Raw genomic sequence first — 12,554 nt, 5'->3', positions numbered from 1 at the left:
TCTACTTATGGCTCACCTCTTTCCAACTGACAAGCACTCCCCTGTGATTTTTTTATCAGGTTTTTATCCAGGCATGCACAGCTATGTAAACCCCAGCTATGCCTTGAAGATGAATATGAGAAACCAGGTATAACTCAAATCGGACAAGAAAAAAAACAAAAAACAAAAAAAAGCAAAAACAGCCTGAGTGAAGAGCACACAACTGAAACTGTGTATCTCTGATTTACATGGAAACAAATGGGAAAAAATAACCACAGGTAGTTGGTACGCAGCTATTTTATTGAAAAATATGACTCCATTTATATGACCTTTTTGCTATTTTACATAAGATGATCTTCTCTTCATGTTGGCATGTGTGTGTGCAGGCGCGTGTGTGTGCGTGTGTGTGTGTGCATGTGTGTGTGAATGGGAGAATGAGAGGCATCAATTGTAAAGCGCTTTGGATATATAAATATATAGATAAAAGCGCTATATAAATGCAGTTTACCATTTACCATTTACCATAGTTCATATACGCGTTAATATGTGGTTCACAATACACCCCATTAAACCAAATGGCTAATGCACATTATATTAAAGATAATTAATTTGTTTTTCTGTCAAGTTATTGGAGGGACTTTTTATTACTAGCAAGGTTTCAATAAAAATATCCAGTTGTTCTGTGAGGTCATTCGGTAGGAGGTTCTGTCAAATGATTCCAGTGAGTATGAAAACCTACAAGTCTGAATTTCACAAGCCATTATAGTGTAAAGAATGAACTGTGAAGTAATCAGCTGCATACACATTTAAGGTCTTTGGCCATAAAGTCTGTTGTAGCAGGAGAACTGCAAAAGCAAGACCATGACTCAGACGTCAAGAATGACTGAGAGTTAAAGCATACTCTACTACAGCACAGCAATGTCTCAGATCCCACACATGTGCACAGAGAAAGTGTTCTAATCCATAAAATACCTCATTTGCACTCCTCTGCTGCATTATAAGTTACAATCCCACATGGCTCATAAGAGGATCGCCGAGAAAATGACCCAATGTTATTGCATTTAACTGAAATTACATCTCTCCATTGTGTTAAATCAAATATGGTTCATGGAAAGATAACAATACAATAGAACTTCATTAACCAATTAAATGCTGTGAAACCACAATGCATTGACATATACAAATGATGATGCAGGCTATGAGAGCAAGAGTTTAGTAAAATCTACATGGTAAAGCAGAAATGAAATGGGTGCTCTTCTTGAATAATATTAAATAGGCATTGTGCTTACATTTCCATAAATTGTTCTCTTACTGTATGGAAGTTCAAGGACTGAAATGATTTTCCTCCACTCGGGTGAGGATGAAACTGTGGAACTCCCATATGACGGTAAGCTCCCCCAATAAAATGTATAGATTTTCATTAAAAACACAGTAAGGTCACCCAATTCCAGATCACAATGTTTTAATTAATGAACACATTTTACTCAACCATATTGTTTATTAAAAGAATACACAATAATACATTAAAAATACCCTGAGCTGTAACTTCTTATCTGTAGAACTAAGCAAATGAATGATAGAGCATTAACTTAAACATTTCCCCATTGGAACAGATTTTAAATCTACTCTAAAGCATGACCAGCCTTTAAGTAGACAGTATGAGACATGTTTGACAGATCTGTGAAATGAAAAAGTGACCAATATAGATTCACCTATCTTTTCACTGTCAGCAAATCCTCTAAATAACCAACCTCATATTGGGTAAAGGGGTTGAACCCAGGTAAAATAGATATAACGATTTTTGAAAAGAGAGCACTGTTATCTTGACACACTTTATGAGCTGACGTTATCCAGCAGGATGGGATTAATCATACCACATGTTGCCACATCACAATTTCAGAGACATATGGTTCCACATAGCAGTCACAGATGCTGACCTAAAATCGGGGTCATAAAGCACTTGCTGTCAGCTATCCATTCCTTTACACTTACCAAAAGTCTGATTGTTTCAGCGGTAGCTGTTTGCCAACAAATTAAATAAACCTTCACACTCCTGCTACAGCTGGATAGGTTGCTCAACTTCAGTCTGCTAAACATTTTTTGTCTTGGTGCTAGAATCTTTTGCAGCGTGCCTTTTTGTAACAGTTTACAGAAAACATGTTTTCTGTTGACACATTAGAGAATGGTTATTCTTCATTGGCTGCTGGAAATCCCTCGTGGAAAAAACACTCATAGCAGGAATTGTGCCATTTAAAAATATTATATTATTATATTATATTTCTTGAGGGTTAGATGCAAATTGTAAGATAGCCACACGTGTGATTATTGCTTATAGGACTTGCCACACCAGGCAGTGTTTCTCAAACTGTTCCCTGAGGACCCACCATACACCCTGGTTTCCATGTTAGAACTTACAGTTCATTAATCAGGTTTGATTGAATGGTTTATCTGTATATAACCTCATCAACATACAAGCATCAGTTGTTAGGTTTTTATGGCTATGGATTACTGGAAGTTTGTTTGTAGGCACATGCAAGGGAAAGTGCCTCTGTACTTTAAATAATCTGCAAATAAACATCTATATATTTCAGCCCCTTCAACAAAGTAGTCATACTGCACTGCTGTTCAGGTCCTGCTGACCGACCTGATTTAAATTCTCACACGACTCCCCAGCTGAGGTCACTCCGCTGGCTACCGATCGCCGCCAGGATCGGGTTCAAAGTCCTGAACCTCGCCTACACTGCAGCCAACAGGACAGCCCCCACCTACCTACAGGACAGGATTCAATCCTACACACCAGCTCAACCACTCCACTCCCACTCCCTGCCATCCGGGTGAATGGTTCTCGCTCATCCCTACCACGGAGCTTCTCCACCCCAGCTCCCCAGTGGTGGAGCGAACTTCCTATTCCTCTACGAACCACTCGGTCATTGCCCATCTTCTGCTGTGGCCTGAAGATGCATCTCTTCAAAATGTCTTTCTCTCTAAACTAAACTAAACTAAATGGTAAATGGACTGCATTTATATAGCGCTTTTATCCAAAGCGCTTTACAATTGATGCCTCTCATTCACCAGAGCAGTTAGGGGTTAGGTGTCTTGCTCAGGGACACTGTAGGACACTCCCAATCTAGAATCGCTCTTAACACTTGTATCCTTGTAGCACTTTCCTGTTACACTTGTGCCTCCACCCAACACCTATATTGCACTTGTATCGTTATTTTGCCATTTTAACTCATTGTCATGCCTTCTAGTTTGACTTACCATACGTTTCTGACCTAGACTATGCTTATTGTGTGAATTATTGGACCTTATCGGACTTGTGTTCTGTAGTTGTTCCAATGACTTTTGGAATGAACTTATTGTACATCGCTTTGGATAAATGTGTCTGCCATATAAATGTAAGATAACGTAATGTCATAAACAAATATATGAACTACTAAAAATGTAAGCAATTGAGAGAGCTATAATGAATATTTCTTTAACACTGAAATAAAAAAGGTACATACATATTACACTGAACATACCCCTGTCCCCCCCCCCCCCCCCCCCCCCAAAAAAAACTGTTTTTCTTTCACAATCAATTTATATCAGATTACGTGTGGAGTAATTAATTAATTAACTAAGCTCAGCTGGGATGAAAACTAGCCTAAGTGATGGATTGGATGAACAGTTGAGAAACACTGATCAAAGTTATAAAGCGACCAAGCCCATTGCAAACAGTGCAAAGACAAAAGTTCAACAAAAAAAGAGCTAAGAAAGGCTTAAAAGTTTACAAATTTGTATGATATGAGATGCAGTCCAGTCCAGACACATTATGGGTTGCAGGGAATAATTAAAATCACAATGGAACAACAATTTCAAGTTCAACAATGTAATTCCTTAAACTGTTTACATTTTTTATTCTGAATTTTAAGTGCAATATGACAAGTATGAGGTTTTGAATTATTTGCCACTGTGAGTTGTCCATGTCATTAGCATCCACCACCATTTGGGGCGCTTGTCCATAATTTCTTGTCAGGGCTATGCCAAAAAACCAAAACATTTCCAAAAACGTCAATTCAGTCTGGTTGCACAAAACTATGTTTCCGAGTTTGAAATTTGTGAACTTCCGCACTTCAAGTCAGGTTCATGAATTCCATGCCACATAATGAAAATTTGATGGGGCAAGAACCTGTGTACCAAGATAATATCCCGATAATAACAAGGATCATAAGCATCAACATTATGAGAGGGAACATGAAGCCCTGCAGTCCTAACTCCAAAATGAGACACTGGCTCCAGTCCAGCTTTTTCTAAACACATACCCATGTACACATCATCAATGGGCAGGATGGTGACAATGTGGGACATGTTGTATATAACCCTAGCTGTGAAGCCAGAGAGTAAGAAACCCCCTCCACCACAGTATGGGGGATAAGAGTTTGACTCTTGTACCTGGACAGGTACAAAGTACTTGCTCCCAGACTCTCTAATGGGTCCCACATAGCGAATGAGGTGGCCCACAAATAAGTGTTTACTTCCGTCGTTGCCGTCGAGGCTCTGAAGGTACTCCACCATGTTGTCAGTGTTGGCGAAGATGTCATCATCACCATTCAGGAGAAAGCGAACCTGAGGACAGCACTTCTGCATCCACTCCAAGAAGAGGATTTGCTTGAGGGTGAGGTTGAAGAAGGAGTCGTTAAAGTCCCACTGCAGTATGTCGTGGTGCTCGCGGTTCTCCAGACGCATTAGCTTATTCAGCTTGCGCTTTTCGATGCCTGTGCCCACCGTCCCAGAGATAAACACCCGACGGATCCACACCCCGTTCTGCAGCCGCTCTTTCGCCCAGGTTTTCCGCAGTACCTCGCGGCGGTCATAATTCCAAGGGGAACTCTTTATCACCAACAGCAGAAAGACATCTGCTGATTCGTGGGGCATGCTCCCACACTTATCTGGCACGTTGAGCAGCATTGGGAAGTGTCGACAGTGACGATAAAACAAGAAGTCCTGGATGTGGCCTGGAAGAGTTGAAAATCCAGAAATGTTGGCAGCAGAGAAATTCCGTTCACAAGGTGGTGAGGCATACTGACCCATGCTCTCAGGCAAGAGTTTCAAAGATGGCTGTTCAGAAAATGACTTCCTTACATTTATGTGGATATTGCCTGTCTGTAAATTATGGGATGGTTCATCTTTGCTGAGAATTATGGCCAAGCAGAGCATTCCAATGACAAGCAAGGCAACAACCTCAAAATGACGGTACAATCTTCCCATGACTGCACCTGTGTGCGAGAAAACAAGACATCAGTTTGATATAAGCAACACAGTGTAGTAGCAATTCAGGTTCATGCAAAAGATGACATTTTATTTTAATCTATGTACCCAGAGCCGCTCTTCTGCTCTAATGCACTGGAAGAAATATATTTGAAGGAAATATATATTGGTGATCTTCTTAGGGAAAACCCACCCTCCTCACCGGCCCAGTTTCAGAAGACCTGCCACAGTCAAAATGTATTTCCTCTGACATTTCATGTGTTTCTAAGCTTTAGTATGTCTAATGTCTAACCATGTTAGGTGGGTGTTGTAATACACAGACATTTAGACATTTTTGATTTTTAAATAATAAAAAATTATACTTTATCTGCATAAGTAAAGTGTAGAACTCCTATTTTCATGGGAATATGCATTCTGTCATTTAAATAGTCTAGTAAACTCAAAAAGTGGTACAGTCTGTAAACAAGTTTTAGTACTAAAAATTATAATAGAAAAAGAAAAAAAAACACACAAACAATAAATCAATTCTTCGGGAAGGGTCTGGGGATACCTTTGACTCCATAGCTCATTTTAAAGTAAAATCCCAATTACTAAATCAAATTATCCCACAAATGAATGAGCAAAAATACTGAATCAGAGAAGAGGGTCAAAAAGCACAACAGAAGCAGTATGTATAGACAAAAGAGGGCATAGAAAAAAGAACATTAGCTGTGTATGTGGCAGGAAATAAAAAGAGCAGAGCAGAAAGACAAAGCACTTCAGAAAACACATTATAAACCTGAAACCAAAGGTTTGTATCCCATGTACAGCACAGCCCAAACGTATTAGGCTACCAGTGTTCTAACCTTAGGTAGAGAAGAATTCAGTTAATTTGGTATAATTAAGTATTTATTGAATAACAAACCAAAGTACAAACATTTCTACCTACAATAACACAAAAAGAATAGTTTTATTTAAAAACAATCTTAGAAACAACTTACCTCAAAATAGCCACCTTTGGCTTTAATGAAAATTAAACAAATTATTGTAAGTCAATCTAATCATTTTGCAAAGTGGGACGTGGAGGGTTTGGAGGGAGGTGGATGGGTAGTTAAATTGAGTGAAATCTTATCGATCTTAAGATTTTTTAAACCACAGGTAGACTAATACCATTGGCCTGTAGTGCAAGTAAGATATGGCAAAGAACAAGGAGTCAGGCTTAGACACGCAGGGCCAAAGTAAAAATATTTTGGCATGAAAGTTATTCCCAGAACAAATTTTCAAAGAAGCTTAACATTTCCAGGTTCAGTGTTCATTACACACTCAGAAGTGTCCAGCTGATGGGCAGTAAAGTTAACAGACCAGATCCAGGATGATCAAGAGGCAGAAAACAAATATCTTGTGTTGTCTAGCAAAAGAATCCATTGTAAAACTGCACCACAATGACAGGAAGAACTCAATGGAACTACATCGACACACAAACTATGATTGGCTCGTCTAAAAGGAGGTGTATCTGCAAAAAAGCCCTTGCTATGTGCTGTTAACAAAAAGACACCAGTGGGCACCATCAACACTGGATGAAGAAAGACTGGAAAAAGGCAGATACACATCCTTTTAGATCAGCAGATTTTAGTTTCTGTTTCACTGCAATCAGGGAAACTGGTCTCTCTCTAGTTGTTCCGAGTTCCTCCTGTAGTTGTGGTGCAGATGGTTTCTTTCATTAGACACCACAAGATATTTGCCTTCTGCCTTTGATGTTATCCTTTGTTCCTGCCTCTTGCCCAATGCACACTGGGATAGGCTCCAGCACCACCCTGACCAGGACAAGCGCGTACAGACAAGGGTAACAGGCTACCTGTGGTTTCAAAAAACTTAATGTAGTAGATAAGATTTCGCTCAATTTAAGTAGGGGGCAAGGTGCAATGTTAGGAGGGGGTGGGCACCTCAGTGAGGGAGAGGGGCGGCTTCAATTTTTTTTAAAAGGCAATGATTCAGCAATGACTCACTACCACCTCATTTCCTCCATGCCTTGGAAACCGATGTGTGTCCTCCCTCGAGTGTCCAAATATTGGAGGAGACGAGCGAAGCGCACAGAACTGTATTGGTGCACCATGCGTCCCATTACTTTTCCATCCGCACCTTCTTTCCTCCACACTCTGACTACCACTCGTCTCCTACCCGAAAGTATGTGGAGGAAAGGAGGGGAGGAGACGAGTTTGAAGTTGCGTCACGCAACGATGGAGTCAAGTTTTGGAACTGAAAAGCAGTTATGTTTTGACAGTGCCAGGATGTATAAATATGATGGGTGGACCAAGATGTGGAGCCAAGTACAGAGAAAAAAGGCAGGAAGCAGAATAATTAGCGAATGGTAATTTACCAAAAATAAACATGGGAAGACAGGAACAACATTACACAGATACAATGATAACTCAAAAGAATTGGAACTCGAAAAGCAAGCGACAGGAGACTCAAGAGACCACAGCAAGTAAACACAAGGCAGGAGACTTCAAACTCTGGCAATGAAGGAGAGAACAGGGTCAACATAAATAAACAGAAAATCAAGGAACAGTTGAAAACCATGATTACACAATAAGCGCAATCACAAGTGCAACATTCGTCGTTTGCCATCCTGTGGCAGCGGGAAAGGAATTATGACAGATATGTTGAACATGATGTTATCCAATTGAATTGTTAAATTCCAAATTGTCCAAATTGTCCAAAGCTCAGCATTCAAAGCCGTCCCATGCACAATACCCTTCAAAGACTCAGTTAGTTAGATTGTTCTCGTTCTCAGTTAGATTTGGATAGGCATTTCCCCAACCCATTCCCTTATCATTCACCCTTTTACAGTACGATATAACCCTCTAAAGTATTTTAGGAGTAACAGCTTTGGCTATAAATTTTATAGCTATTGTGTAGAGAGATAAGTAAATTATAAAGCCAGGAGTAACATCCTGGCCACCACTTTATTCTGGTATGGCCTAACCCAGATTCTCAAACACAGTGCCCATAGGTGTATTAGCATATTTTATGGCTGTGAATGCTACGAGCATGAGCTATGTAGTGTGTGGTTTGCTATACCATCCCTGTTGACACACGCACACCTGCACACATTTACACCTGTAATGGCTAACCCCCCCCCCCCAGATCCTGCTCGCTGTTTTCTCTCAAGGTCGCTCTGGCCTACCCCTAGGGCCCGGAACAGAACAGGACAAATGGTGAATTAGAGGTCTGACATGATTGTTAGTCTTACATTACTATTCCTATAACAAGTGAATTAACCCTGAATTAAATTAGGCAGCTAACCCCATAATCCTGCTTTGCAGCACACCCCTCAGTTCTCTTGATGTCATTCTTACCAGGCTATTTAAAAAAAGTGTTTGTAACCACGTGTGATGACATTCCGAAGGTAATTAACAGAACTCAGAGTTTTTTCTTATTTTAAATATATTGTGGTTTAACCATTTCTGAGGAAATAATCTGGATGCCATTTGTACTTCTGCACAAAAACTAAACTAACTGTAGGGCATGTGTTATTTATTATTGTATTATTATTGTTGCTGTTTGATGCAAAGTTAACGAACAATGAAATGTTTTTGAGACCAGAATATTGAAATTCACAATTCACCAGATGCAAACCATAGCTAAATGCTTTGGCACAGACTAAAGGGAAAATATGGGAATTGTGCAGATATATGTTTATTTAAACGTAATCAAGATTACGTTAACATATACGCATTAAGGCTCACACATAGTTTAACCAGGCAGAAAGAATATGTAACTGCTGTAGTCCAATTATTAAACAAAAATAAATACATTTATAAAAAGCGATTAGACAATTTAGGTTGGGTTGAAAAACCCTTACTACGCATTTGCAACAATGGAAACTCCAAGTCATTTTCAACCAGCACGTAATGTCTGATGGAACTCAGATAACTGGGACAAGATGTGTAACAAGGTGAAAGTCACAAGCAAGGCGTAGAATATGCTTGGACAGGAGACTGGCCTCAGCGCGAAATCAAGCCACTTCTTACAAATGACGTACTAGTACGGACTCAGCGGCATACGAGTACACTGCATTACAAACTTCAATACTGTTCTGAAATACATGCGGTATTTATTGAAAATGTAATTCATGAATTTTAAATAAAGTTGTTTTTTTTAACACAGCATTACAACCCTACTGTGGCACAGAAGTATCATCCATTTCTTGATCAAATATTTCTATACTAGGCAAGCCTAGTTATCAAATCAGGTGTTTCATCCTTCAATCAAACGGGCAGAAGTTAAAATTAGGAAAAAGAAAACAAAATATTATTTACATACTCATTCATGGGGACAACAAGGTTAATTGGTCGTTATAATGTTCCGTGGTAAGCGTGATTTCAGTGTCTGACCAGAAGTCACCTGTCACCAAGCGGTGCTCAAAAAGGCAGTAAAATGCATGAAAATACAGAGACACTGTAAACTTGCAATGAAGAAAAATACTGAGTGAGCACAATTTCAAATGAATGCCACACAAAGTAGGCAGAAACGTTGCCGGTTTAAAGAACACTGGAGCACCCAACGCGTTTCGACACAGTCTGTCGATCTCTGTAGTCTATAGCCTAGTCTATTTTATATGTCTGCAAGGTCTGCAAACGACAGACGCCTGATATGCTAGTAGTGGAAGTTTACCAGCTTTTGAGGGAACCATGAGTCTTGCTTTTGCGTTTCCTGGTCTGGTCTAAATAATTTTCATAATCTTTAATCATTACCCGAGCAACATGTGCCAAAAGCATATCATTTAAAACAGTTTTTAAATTATAAACATTTTAATGTTTTAACATATCCTTAACTCCAGAGTACATCTTTCATAAGCTGTATCTTCAGCCGATATATTTTATAGTCCTTTCGCCTGAAACCCACACTTTGAAATTAATTATCATCTCAATAGTGTAGCTAAACGAAAAACTGGGCGTTTTAATGAAACACAATTTAAAGCTTCCTGTCACCGTGCTCTATTATGTCGATCATGGATTGACGACATAAAAAACGCAAGAGCCTAACGCAATTATTTGACAATAACAGCCTAAATGAAGTACGTTTGTAATTGTAGGTAGCTGTATGCTGCTATTCTAGTTTTCTACTCCCGCAGTAATGCTACTTTGTATAGAAAAGTACGGTTACTAAATGCAATGGCCAGGAAAGACGACAAAGCAATAGTCGATTATTTGGTGTTATAATCATTTGCTAATAGGCTAATACAAAGATGTATGTTCCGCTTTCTTACCTGTTTTTTGGTAACAGGTCTGTTTCGATCAGGACTTGTGCTACTCAACCTTCAGTTGCTGCCACTTAGCCAACCAAAACGCCGTTTCAAGTAGCTTTGAGGATACTTCGCGACTTGACCGACCTGCAACTCCACCCTGCCTCGTGTTCATGGAATTAGCTCCGTTATTTCTTCCTGTTTACTTCATTGCGTGATTACGATTAGATATCGCAGGTGGTAAGTTTGCCTATTTCAGAAATATTGATGGACAAGAATGCTAATATATTTTTCTTTATTTTATACCAGATATGCATATAACTGTTAACGAATGGCTATTTGTTGTGGTACCCAGTGTTTCTCCTACCAAAATAAAACTTGAATTTGAATTTTTTAAATGAACCCGGTTACCTTCCAAGTCCGTTTTACACAGTTGAAATATGTTTTACTGGTCAGTTATAATGACAGCATTGAGTAGCCTAATAACAGACAGCCGTTAAAAAAAGCATGTTTGTCCAATGTGCCAATAGGCTACATACACAGTATCGTCGCAACATGTTTAGCTTCAGCAGTTTGAGACGAATAATGCCTTTAAGGAAGTGGTTTTCAAATTAGGTCCTGATACCTAAGTGTATGCTGGTTTTCGTTCCGAACAAAACGGCAATCCAAGTTTGAGGGATTATTGCCCTTAGACCAAAAGCAAAGAAATTAGAAGCCAATTGATTCACCGCACTCTTTAATTTTGTCAGTTTAAAAAATACCTATCTTTATGTAATAATTTTCAAACTAGCACTATGTGAATACGAGACTTTTATTCTTCATGGCATACACAGCTCAACGGTACAGGGCACTTGTAATTTTGTGGTCTAAACGAAAGAATATGCACTTCAGGGAACACAGAAACATCTTTTACAGTCACATTATGCAACCAGAGGTTTTAAATCTGTATACCCACTTGTTTTTGGGTTTTTCCTGAGACTAAATAACTCATACAGCAAGTCATGTGAATCTTGTAAGACAGGATATAGCCTAGAGGCTATTAACCACCCCTCCCCAAAGAAAAAGGCCACTAGGCCTACTGCACACTTTACTACATCCTCCCTCCTAGAGGATAGTTAAGAAATGGAACATACCTGCTCTGCATATTGCATGAATGAGAGAGTGGCAAAAGCAAAATGAAGGTCAGTTTGGTCTCTGCAGTTTGCACTCTAAAAAGCACATGCTGCACTGGATCAGTCTTTCCCAATCCCAACTATAATGTAGCCACTTGCCTTGTATACTTCCATGAATATTAATAGACCATTAATGATTTATACAGTGTTGTACCATTCCCATTAATGTTTCCTAAGAAATCATGAGATTTCTTCATTATTTCACTGCTGGGCAGGTAGGAAACTGCCCATATCATCCGAAGATTATCAAACTGCAATTCTAACCTTTACTGGCAGTATTTTTCAATGAATCATTGACTTGTAGATGTTCTAATAATACAAGACTTACACAGGTACTGTAGAGCAACATTGCAATGTTATGTTTGAATAACCAATCTGCAATAGATAATTTTGTTTGGGCATTGTTCTTTATTATGGCAGAAGTCAAAACCCATTTTTCTCACATGGGTTTCATTTCCCATTGCAGTAGTGGACCACAGTACATTGATCCTTATTCTTTTTTATCCTTACCATGCATCCCAGGGCCTTCACTGCCAGGGAGAAAATACCTGGTCATAAATTCCATGATCGTGTCAAACACTTGAGAAGTAACATGATATGGAGAGGGAGGTATTATTATGAAAGCAGTTGAAAAGATTCAGCAGAACTTGAATTAACTAATACTGGTGAAAAACCGGTTTGTAATCTCTACAATCAGATCTCTATTGTCGCTGTCTGAAAAACACTCTTTGAGAGCCATAATATGTTATGAATTAAATAATAAACAAAACAAATGGAAGCTAAATAAAAAGGTTTAATGATGAAGTACTGCAATAATTTGTAGTATGATATAGAATTACTGGGGCCTAATAATGATTTGCAATGTCTATGTTTATTTTTTGTTAATGTTCTATGGAGACTCCAGTAGTATAACTACAGCACACCAA

General features: G+C 39.0%; 1 protein-coding gene across 2 annotated transcripts; it reads right to left on the bottom strand.

Annotated features, from left to right (window-relative positions):
• Window positions 1-3,740: 3,740 nt before the first annotated feature.
• LOC118226430 (N-acetyllactosaminide beta-1,3-N-acetylglucosaminyltransferase 3-like) lies at window positions 3,741-10,960 on the bottom strand. Of its 2 annotated transcripts, none has more exons than XM_035416039.1 (2): window positions 10,486-10,960; window positions 3,741-5,241 (listed from the first exon to the last, which is right to left on the bottom strand). In XM_035416039.1, the coding sequence occupies exon 2, from the start codon at window positions 5,227-5,229 to the stop codon at window positions 4,057-4,059; it is 1,173 nt and encodes a 390-aa protein (XP_035271930.1). In that variant the 5' UTR covers window positions 5,230-5,241; window positions 10,486-10,960; the 3' UTR covers window positions 3,741-4,056. The 2 variants fall into 2 exon arrangements, with proteins under 2 accessions (XP_035271930.1, XP_035271929.1); XM_035416038.1 differs by having other exon boundaries at window positions 3,741-5,237; window positions 10,481-10,952.
• Between the last annotated feature and the right edge of the window lie 1,594 nt (window positions 10,961-12,554).

This window comes from Anguilla anguilla, chromosome 4 (genome assembly GCF_013347855.1).
Source record: "Anguilla anguilla isolate fAngAng1 chromosome 4, fAngAng1.pri, whole genome shotgun sequence".
Lineage (NCBI taxonomy): Eukaryota > Metazoa > Chordata > Actinopteri > Anguilliformes > Anguillidae > Anguilla > Anguilla anguilla.
This window is presented reverse-complemented; position numbering and strand designations above follow the sequence as displayed.